The sequence below is a fragment of the Epargyreus clarus genome, unplaced genomic scaffold (assembly GCF_041222505.1).
Source record: "Epargyreus clarus isolate Ecla_fem2 unplaced genomic scaffold, WU_Ecla_fem_2.2 ptg000035l, whole genome shotgun sequence".
Classification (NCBI taxonomy): Eukaryota; Metazoa; Arthropoda; class Insecta; order Lepidoptera; family Hesperiidae; genus Epargyreus; species Epargyreus clarus.
In genome coordinates, this window is record NW_027332240.1 from 5,175,499 (window position 1) to 5,186,392 (window position 10,894).

Here is a 10,894-nt window from a genome sequence, read left to right on the forward strand (position 1 = left end):
ATAAAATGTTGGTAACATGTAATACAGCCAGCATACATACACGCTCTTCTATGGGAGTATAAAATATACTGCTACATGCTAGAAATAGGTGTGGTACCTTCCTGGTTCAACCATAGTATTAATTCTATATTTCAAACATTTCTTTGATCATACTGTTGTTGATTTATGTTTTGTTTTTAATCATGTGAGGAGTAGATAATGCAGACATGCAGTTCACCTGATTGTAAGTGGCTGCTGCTGCCTATGGACAACTGTAATCGACCCCAGACTAGATTAGATTGCTATCTCAAGTTGCCAACAAATGCGTCGCTACCCTTGAGTATTAAGCTGGAATTCCTCGCCGAGGCAGCCTCGGATAAGTATGTAAGGGAGGCATCCCTTCAAACTCACCCGTTCAAACCAGAACATAGCAGCATTTAACACTGCTGACATTAGGCAGGTGTGGTGTGTGAACGACAGAAGGTTCTACCATCCACAAAACCCTACTAAATCTATCCTTGAAACGTTAATTGAAACTTGTCGTCGATCCATAGTTTGTAAAACATTTCGGTGGTTCCCTTAGGGGTCGTTCAACCCGAGCGGCTCGGAGGCGGACTCGGACTTCGACCCGGAGGCGGGCGAGAGCGCGGCGGGCGCGGGCCGGCGCCGGCGCCCCGCCGCGCGCCGCCGCTCCGCCGGCAAGCCCGGCAAGCGCGGCAAGCGCAAGGGCAAGAAGGGCAAGGCCGCCGCGGTTAGTGCTTGACGCACCTATAGTCCGATTCGTAATTCATCATCATCAACCCATTATTGTCCCACTGCTGGGCACGGGTCTCCTCTCAGAATGAGAAGGATTAGGCCATAGTCTACCGCGCTGGCCAAGTGCGTATTGGTAGACTTCACATACCTTTAAGATTTTTATCTCTCAGGTATGCAGGTTTCCTCACGATGTTTTCCTTCACCGTTTAAGCAAGTGATAATTAATTTCTAATACGCACATAAATTTGAAAATCAGAGGTGCGTGCCTGGGATTTGAACCTCAGACCCCTCGAACGAGAGGCCGCGTTTCTTAACCACTAGGCTATCACTGCTTACATTCGTAATTAGATGTCCGAAATGTAAACAAAGGATCATCATCATCAACAACCCATTACTGTCCCACTACTGGGCTCCTCTGATAATGAGAAGGATTAGGCCATAGTTCACCGCGCTGGCCGAGTGCGTATTGGTAGACTTCACATACCTTTGAGATTTAACTTGAAAAGTCAGAGGTGCATGCCTGGGATTTTAACCTCGGACCTCTCGATCGGGAGGCCGAGTTTCTTAACCACTAGACTATCACTGCTTCGACAAAAAGGATAATCTACCAAAAAAAAAAAACGTTTCAATCGGTTGTTTCTTATTTTTGACGATATTAAAGTAATACAATGATACTCAAATAATAATTTTAATAAATTAAAGTAAATTCACATTTTCCTATATTTATACTACCTCAATTTAATTCAGGAAAAAAAAGCTTTATGGCAGAAAATTAAAATGTGATGATAGTAACACAATCGGGATCCAAAACATTTTTAAACTGTAATTTTTAAATTTTAGTAGCTGATGTTATTTGTTATTTAGACGTATTTTGACAATTACATATCTTTGTTTACATTTTCAACACCTAATTATGAATCAAACTATGATTAGGTCTCACTATCTAGATATGTACACACAAACACTAATATCGAATACGAGCATCTATCAATTTGTGTATCATTCGTATGTATCAGTTATTAGTTATAAAGATAATATTACCAAGGTACACAAACACTCCTTTATGCAACTTAAATATTCTTCAAAGGTCGACGGATAGTCATGAATACAATTTTAAATCAAACATAATTCATTACACTTCTTCAAACATATATTATTCAACAACAACATAATTTCTAATTGCATTTTATATTTGCATGAAATTTAAACCGGACAATCTATTTCAACTTCATGTGAATGGCAGGTGCCAACAAAGGGTCGCGGCAGAAAAGCCAAGTCGGACAGCGACGAGGAAAGCGAGAAGTCGGAGAGCGAGAGCGAAGGAGAGTCCGGCAGCGAAGGGGAGGAGTCTGACGTGAGTTGCTTTTGTTGTCTCGTACTCGTTGTTAATAATCAATCTGATTTTTTAATTGAAATTTGATAATGTCCAGTATGCAGAAAAATCCTCATTTTACTAATTAAATATTCTTCTCAAACTAAGAAGAGTCTAAATGAAGGCTTTATGACTACCAGTTCTAAGATAGATAGCTTCATATAAATAGGTCTACCTTACCAAGAAACCATAAGTTAAGCTTCTACAAGACATTTGACTAATGCTGCCAAAATCGAATCACACACAGAAAATTATACACTATTGAATAGATAAACTCTTTCCTTAGAGAAGTTGATTAAAAAGTTAGACACAAAATATAATTAGATTTATGATTCCCACATAGGAGCCAAAAGCGAAGCGCGGCAGGCCTCCAGCGGTGGCCAAGGGTCGCAAGGGCCCGGTGGCCAAGAACGCCGCCGCTAAGGCAACGCCAGTTAAGCGGAAACCACCAACGCCGCCCGGTCAGTATTTAGCATTTCTAATCTTTTTTTATAATATAGGAGTAGCAGACAAGCATGCAGTCCACCTGATGGTAAGTGGCTACTGCCGCCCATGGACATCCATAATTAACCTCGGAAAGGATTAGATATTCCTAAGTGAGGTCGGCCACAGATGCCCCGCTACCCCTGAGGACTAAGCGGGAACGCCTCGGACAAGTCTTTCTCCTTTACCACACTCTTCAAACCAGAACAACGACACTTAAAACTGCTGTCATGAGGTAGAAATACGTGCGGCGGTGGCGCCGCCGGAGTTGAACCACAAAGGGTTCTACCACCTTCAAATCTCTGGAACCTTTTAGCCCTTTGCACATGAGCATATTCTTAACACATAAGATGTTAAATTATTAAGTATCAATATATAACTTAAACATTAAATCTGTTACGTGCTTGTTAGTAATAATCGATCTCAATGTAATTCTTGCCTAAACAAAGTTTGAAATTTGACTATATTTCTAGACAATACTCAATTTTTAACTTAGTAGGTAAATTTTTGCTAAGATTTATTCTCGTTTCTTTGTAATGCGGTTATCTATAATTTAAATATTTGTGTAACAGCTAAGAAGAAGGCCGGTGGCAAGCCGGTGGGCAGGCCGGCGAAGAAGGGCGGCAAGAAGGCGTCCTCGGAGGAGGAGTCGGGCGAGGGCAGCGAGGAGGAGGACGAGGAGGGCAGCGAGGAGGAGGACAGCGGGGACGAGTCCGACGGGCCCGCCGACAAGAAGGCCAAGCGGCCGCCCACTGTGAGTTGCACACGACCGTACCGGGTCTGACGCGCAGGCGGCCCCGGGCTCGATCCCCGGGCAGAAAGATATCTTAATGATGGATTTTGGGTTCCTGTTTCTGGGTCTGTGCAGACTAGCATAAAGTGATAATGGTATGTGGCTACTGCCCATGGACATTTGTAATCAACCCCAGATAGGATTAGATATTCCTACCTGAGGTCGGCCACAGATGCGCCGCTACCCCTGAGGACTAAGCTGGAACGCCTCAGAAAAGTAGGTCTCCCTTACCACACCCTTCAAACCAGAACACAGCAGCGCTTAACGCTGCTATTATGAGGCAGAAATAGGTGTGGCGGTGTTGCCGCCGCAGTTGAATCACAAATATTTCTACCGCCTTCAAATAATATATAATAAAACAGGACGAGGAGATCAAGAAGTACGTGAAGCAGATCCTGGAGGGTGCCAACCTCGAGCAGATCACGATGAAGACTGTGTGCAAGCAGGTGTACAGCCACTACCCGGACTTCGACCTTGCGCACAAGAAGGACTTCATCAAGGCTACAGTCAAGTCGGTGAGTGGACACAACCATGATCAAATCGAATCATTTATTTGCTATAGAACATAGTATTTTACAAGGAATTTAAATTTATAACGACCTATTTCTACCAGATTGGGCATGTAAAATTTATATATCTTGTTCAATGATTTATTAAATCTTTAATTAAGTACTCTACATATCAAAGTCAAATATATATCTTACACGAATCGTCAAAATCACATCATTTAGGAAATATCATCAATAGCACGTGTAGTGTGTTGGTTTAGTGCTTACACAGAAAAATAGATAAGTTTCGCAAAGAGATCTCCTGCTGGGCTAGGTGATCATGCTCGGGGAGCAGCCGTGCTCCGACAGACTCGGTTCGGGTCTATTAATACTAAAATCTACATTTAACTTGATTTAATGAAGATTTTAACCCAAAATTGCGACATTTCTATTTGCGTCTATCATTTTCTATGTGTAAGCGAGAAATATACAGGGTGAATTTTTCAAATGGGCCTTCAGGGCAAATTGGAAACTATGAGGATTAGAGAAAAATGTTGGAAGGAGTTACGATTTTGATAAAAACTAAAATTGCATTATTAGTTTTTTTAAATATGTCTTTTCCCTAGCCGGGAATCGACGGAGTTCATTTTGAGATGACCCACCCTATATTATTCCACTATCGGATATTGTCGCTTATAAGGATCAAATTCTGGAAAGTAATGTTAAATGACAAACTAAACGAACAGTCTCATTTTTAGAAAGTACATATAGTCTTCTCCTTACTTACTAATCCTTATAGATTCGGATTTGGCCCTGAAGGCCCATTTGAAAAATTCACCCTGTATACATAATCAGCCTTTTCAATCACATTTTTTATTTAAACAAGTTATAACGACTATTAAAATAAAATTATTTTGTTTTTTTTTATTTTGCAATTATAGAACCACCTACCAACACAATAGAAACTTATAATTTTCAGCATGTTTCTGCTTATACAATGCCTTATGTTTTATTATTTTTTTTTATTTGTTCCTTTTTTCTTTGTTGCAGTGTATTTAAGATGTTAGGAGTTAAGAGAGGAGTGTAGATGTCTACATAGCATACCTATAGTTTATAAAAAGGACATAGTTATATATTATTACAATAATAATATATTATGAAAAAATAAATATCTGAAGTGAAGTGGAATGGATTAAAGCCTGCTTTTCTTTACAAGGTAGCCATTTTGTTTTTGTTTTATTTGTTTTGCATGCACCTTTTTTGCGTTTTTGATGTCATTATGTACTTTAGTTTGTAACATTTTATCTGTATGTCGTCATGTCCCTTATATGCCCTATATGTATAATGTTTTATTCAAATATTAATTATTGGGTATTTAGTTACATTGGGGATTCAAGGTTTAGATCAGTAATGTTATCAGAAAACCTACGATTGTATCGAATTCTTAAAGATTTTTAAAAATAATTCCATCCTAATGTATAGCATTAAAATATATAATGAATTTAACTTTCCTACTTTTTTATAAATGATAAATAAATCCCTAAACAATTGTCACTAAGATCTGTTAATCGTTTCAGTATACGTACGTTATTACACTAATTAGTAACAATCTGGTTCTGATGCATTGGTTTGGAGTTTTGTGTCATAGATATTGCCAACTTTGTGATCGTTCAGAGATGTAGATTTTCGCTACACTGTTGAAGGTAGCGTTTGACTGGCAACAATTTCCTGTAATGTATCATTAGGGATGAACATGTGTAAATGGTAGTTTAAATACGGGCGACACCTGCCGCAGGGGTAATATAAGGTGCATGGCGGTCGTGGATATATCGGGAGTATAGCTGTACATTCTAGCCTGCCGTGCAGTGTTAAAGAAATGCTGACCGGCTTAGGTCATGGCGGCATTCTCGGGTCTAAGGGTGGTCTCGCGCCCATAGTAACCTGGCGCAAGGCCGAATTTGGAAATTTCCCCTGCTTGCCTACTCACATTAAAGGAACTTGCTTCAATTAAGGGTTAACCCCACTCTTAAACCCTAGATTGCCCTGCGGCAGCCCTTGCGGCAAGTGTGTGAGTAGCCCGCTTATATAGTGCATTTATATCTAAAGGTATTGTATGCACCAGACTCTGTCTGTGATAAAACAAAATCATATCGTTCTATACAATGTGTATGAAAGTATTTATATCTTCTGTAAGAGAATCCCGAAGACACGCCGTTCATGTCAAAGTATTGTATAGGAAAATATGATTTTTGTCTTACTCAACACTTTAAATGCTTGTGAGAAACTCGGCAAAAGTTAACCTAACACATATACATACATTACACGAAAATGTTGTACGTCGGACGCAGAGATTCCGCTGTTAGGTATCATCGATTAAATATTTATAACGAGCAATGTTAAAAGCGGTCATAAAGTTGGCGAAATACATCACAATCATTGCATTTTTAACGTATTACTTTAAATTCCAGCTCATATCATCGTGAGCAGTGACCACTCGGCCGCAAACACATAGTCAGTAAGCTACACAACTTAAAATTTAGAATAATTACTGGCACCGCGCCCCCCAGTGCGGCGACCCGTACCATTTCACTATAACGAAATCTGCTATTTAATATAGGGCGCGGTACGAATCTATGTAATTTTATGTTGTAGGAATAATTCCCTATAGTATAAGGATAACCCGAGAAACATCTGTAGGATTTGTAAGAGCGTTTTATTTACACTGTGCCTGTTTTTATGTGGTGTGCGTCGCGCACGATTCCTCCTTTTTGTTTTGATGTTATGTTGAGCGGGCTCGTGTGGCGATGCGTGACGAAAAATCCTAAAATTTCGCAGTTTGTTATATGATTTCTCCCCATTGGTTTGGTTGTATGCAAGGAGTACCGCGTCGGGACCATGTTTGTTTTGTTGTACGCGCGACACGCGAGCCGTTCCTATTCTCTCACCGGTCAAGTGTTATGTACGTTTTTGTACGTCATATATTCATAAGCATCGAATACTTGTACAAAGGTGACTTCTTTAATTTGACTATTTATGCAGATGAATTTATATTTTTCTCTTTTTGTGACAGAAAATATGTGGTAATGGTATTTGTATTATGTTTCTATATTAATTTTCCAAATTGAATTGGCATCTGTATGTAAAAATAAGTTAAAGCAAATATTGTTAATTGGTTTCGAAGGGTTACGGATTAATATTATTTTTTTAATGTGAAGTTAAGATGTAATAGTATTTTCGCAGTTTGACACTATCGCAGAATTAACTATTTGATTAGGGTTTGATTAAGTGTACTATTAAGATGTGTAAATAAATGCACAGGATTGCAGTGTTTTGGGGCAATATCGTATTTTGGAAGCAAAATTTTGTCAAAAATAATAAATCGTTCGGGAAGTGAAAATTATCAAAATTATTCTTTGACGAGCTTTGCAGATGGCAAAACTTGCGAAAATGCAAGAGTATTTCGTATAATAATAATATCTTTATAAATATATTCAAATTAATCAATTGTAGTTTGAAAAGCTCGTAATCACATTGTTTAGCAACTTGTTTTGTTGTTTTCATGATATCTTAGTAAATGGAGATACTTTACTAACTTGTGCAATATAATACAATCTGAATGTTCAATTTTATGAAGAATCACCAGTGTATGTGATCTTCCTAGCTTAACAGTGTTTCACGAACCACATTTTATTACTTGAAGCAGTGTAAATTAGTTTTGAATCAGTCTGTTCTTTCACTGATTAATTTTAGGTGCTTTTTACGCCGAACTGTATTTTTTCATGGTGTATCTTGTGGCCGAACTGTCGCTATGTCCGTGGATGAGCTAGTATTAGGTTACTGGGTTCGAGCGCGCCTAGACTTATTTAATCCAATGGGTTCACATATAGAGATGGCCTGTTAATGTCTATATTCGATATAATCTCTATTTGGGAATTCATTCGATTGCCATATCACCCCCATCTCTAAATGATGGGGTTGCAGCGAATGCAATGAGTTATGTTTACGTTCAATGTCCTTTCAAAATCTCTCGGCACGTCCGAACCACATAATTCTAAGATAGTTTTAATCAACATTAAATGTGTATTTGTGAATTTTAACCTTATTTTGGTTGATGTTTCTTTATATTGTGTAAATGGCTGAGATCAGTAGTGAAGTAGTGACACGGAGTGATAGAGTGACTGGTTCCCTTTTACAATTGGAAAATAGATAATAAAGTAAATAAAAGTTTGAATGTCTCATTTTATTTATCCTCTCACCCTATAGAAAATACGATAAGTACACTAGATTAATAATTGATAGTTAAAGTAAATAATGCAGAATAAAATGAAACCTATATAGTCTGCAGTACTTCAGAAGATTTTTAGTTACCATGCGTAAGTCGATCACAGTTGCATTTATTTCTCCTGACCAAAATATTAATTCTGGGAGTCCCAAAGCATTTCTTTTGTATGATTAAACATTATGCCACAAATATTTTAAAAAGCTAAATATTTAAAAAAATGACTGGGACTTTGCTGTAAACATCATAATAATATGGATAAAATATATTTTCTTCGAAAGAATTTTTCTTAAGTTTGTCATGTATTATTACTTTCCAGAATTTGATCCTTTTAAGCGACACTCATTATTACACCATCGGTCGATGGTGTAATAATACGTGTCGATTTTCTTTTTTTTTCAAAATCAACTCAATTGATTTCCGACTTAGGAAGTAGGTTTTTAAAAAATCTAATGATTCAGTTTTGGTTTTTATCAAAATCAGCCTAGTTATTCCTTCCAGCATTGTTGATATATTAGACCTTATACCTTTACTGTAAATAATATTGGTCTTGTATGTACTGTTATGTTGCATAAGTAGTATATATTAATAAACCCTAAGCAATCTGTGCACAGAGTTATAAACAGTCTGTGGCCGTTGAAGTCATTTCAATTTGGCATTGGCATTTTGACAGTTGACATTGACACTCACGTTGGCAATGTAAGATGCGAGAATTTCCCGTTCTAAAAGTTATTTTTAAAGGATTATTTTCAAACTTCAAACATGTCTAATAATTACACGGATATTGTTAGTAAAATTGGCAAGGAAAGTTCGCGAGCGGCCTGCAAGAAGTGTGGTTACGCCGGACACCTTACTTTTCAGTGTCGAAACTTTATCAAAGTAAGTTTATTTTTAACAAAAACAAACTTATAAATGTTGTTTACAATTTGTATCTAATTTCGAAAAAGTAAATAATATTGGTATAGAATGCACTGTTATGTTACAGTAATAGAAAGTATTCAAGTCAGTATGCAGCCCATGTTTACTTAGAACGAACTTCAAAAAGTACAAATACTCCTGATGTTAGTCGCACATTCTTCTATTAAATTTGGTCTATTTTTGTACTAATTCATAAAAATTCAAATAAATGTGAAAATTATACATATAGTGTAAGCAATAAATATCTTTATATAGAGAATAGTCGGCGTAAAAGAGCTAGTCCGCTCTGAATATAGAAATGAATCGCGTTACCATAATTGTATGACTACACCTGCTTGCAACAACTTCAGACCAGACTAGCAGTTTGGTGAGACTATACAAGACCAAATATTAATATCTTTATGGTGAATTTCAATTGTGCTTCCTTTACAGGTAGATCCAAATAAGGAGTTGGTTCTAGATGTAAGTAGTACAAGTAGTGACAGTGAGGATGAGTATGCCACTCCACTACAAAACATAAGAGAAGCGGAGTTGAAACAAAAGTTGCAAGAGAAGCTTCAAAAGGTTAAAGAGAAGAAAAAGAGTAAGAAAAGAAAAAGATCCAGGTTTGTATTTTTTTTATAATATAGGAGTAGCAGACGACCATGCAGTCCACCTGATGGTATAGTCCGTGTAAAACTGCTAGTCCGCTCTGAATATAACAATGAATTGTGTCACCATAGTAAATTCCATGACTACACCTGCTTGCAACAACTTCAGAGCGGACCAGCAATTGGGCGCGGTCTACAAGTGGCTACTGCCATCTACCACCTGAGGTCAGTCACAGATGCGCTACCCCTGAGGACTAAGCTAGACTGCCTCAAGAAAGTATGTCTTGTTTACCACACCCAGAACACAGCAGCACTTATTACTTCTACTATTAAGCAGAAATATATGTGGCGATGGTGCTAAAAAGTCAAGTCACAGGGTCCTGCCACTTTAATTAAAAATGATATATTATACTGCATATTCAATATTGCAAAATCTCATGAGTTGTGTAAGCATATGTCAATTACCCAAAATTTTAAGTAGGGTAAGTTTATCACTATTCAATATTATCTATATTTTCAGATCATCAAGTACATCATCAAGTTCGAGCAGTAGTTCCTCAGACAGCAGTGATTCGAATTCAAAAAGAAAGAAAAAGAAGCACAAGAAAAAGTCAAAAAAGAAGAAATCTCACAAAGAACACAAGAAAAGTAAAAAATGAGTACTTTTCTTTGTTGTAATAAAATTATGTAATTTTAAATGACTGAATAAATTGTTTTTAAGGATTGCTTTTTTGTTTGAAATTTAAATAATTTTTCCATCAGATTCTGATGAAACTAACAAGAATAGAACAGTCTCATTCAAAAATCAGCCCTTTTTTCAATCCAGAGTCAATCTTACTAAATTGAAAATTTTCTTAAAATCAGTTGAGATGTTTCAGAAATTACGGTGTAAGAACACAGTGGCACATGATAAGTGTATATCTAGAATTTAATATTAAACATGCAGCAAAGGTAGAAAAATAACAGATTCGTCAGAATTTTCGCCCCTTGTCGCAAACACAGAAAAGTTGGTTTGCTAGATTGTCTTTATACCTAAGAAGAAGAAAACTATTATATTTATCATTACACACAAGCCTCGCATGCGTGTTAACGATATAGTGGACTGTATTAAGCATAGAATTCTAAGAGGTATGACATCCTCCCAGCATTTGCGTAAATAAATCTATCAAACTTGCCTTTAATGTCGATTTGCCGACTGGAATCGTGCCAGGGATAACGTGCGACGGTGCTATATCG

General features: G+C 37.3%; 2 protein-coding genes across 5 annotated transcripts in view; both read left to right on the forward strand.

Annotated features, from left to right (window-relative positions):
- Window positions 1–8,102, forward strand: part of LOC140756675 (uncharacterized) — a 28,862-nt gene extending 20,760 nt beyond the window's left edge. For 3 of the 4 annotated variants that reach the window (XM_073092233.1, XM_073092234.1, XM_073092235.1), the window contains exons 11-16: window positions 563–730; window positions 1,979–2,089; window positions 2,451–2,568; window positions 3,163–3,344; window positions 3,746–3,898; window positions 6,340–8,102. In XM_073092233.1, coding sequence (XP_072948334.1) covers window positions 563–730; window positions 1,979–2,089; window positions 2,451–2,568; window positions 3,163–3,344; window positions 3,746–3,898; window positions 6,340–6,354 — 747 coding nt within the window. In that variant the 3' untranslated portion in view covers window positions 6,355–8,102. Of the gene's footprint in view, window positions 1–562; window positions 731–1,978; window positions 2,090–2,450; window positions 2,569–3,162; window positions 3,345–3,745; window positions 3,899–4,921; window positions 5,088–6,339 lie in introns of all 4 variants that reach the window. The other variant, XR_012103910.1, reaches the window with a different exon arrangement.
- A 704-nt stretch (window positions 8,103–8,806) lies between these two features.
- Window positions 8,807–10,384, forward strand: LOC140756392 (uncharacterized). Its single transcript, XM_073091868.1, has 3 exons — window positions 8,807–9,029; window positions 9,501–9,673; window positions 10,179–10,384. Exons 1-3 carry the CDS (start codon window positions 8,913–8,915, stop codon window positions 10,315–10,317), a joined length of 429 nt encoding a protein of 142 aa, XP_072947969.1. The 5' UTR covers window positions 8,807–8,912; the 3' UTR covers window positions 10,318–10,384.
- Window positions 10,385–10,894: the final 510 nt, after the last annotated feature.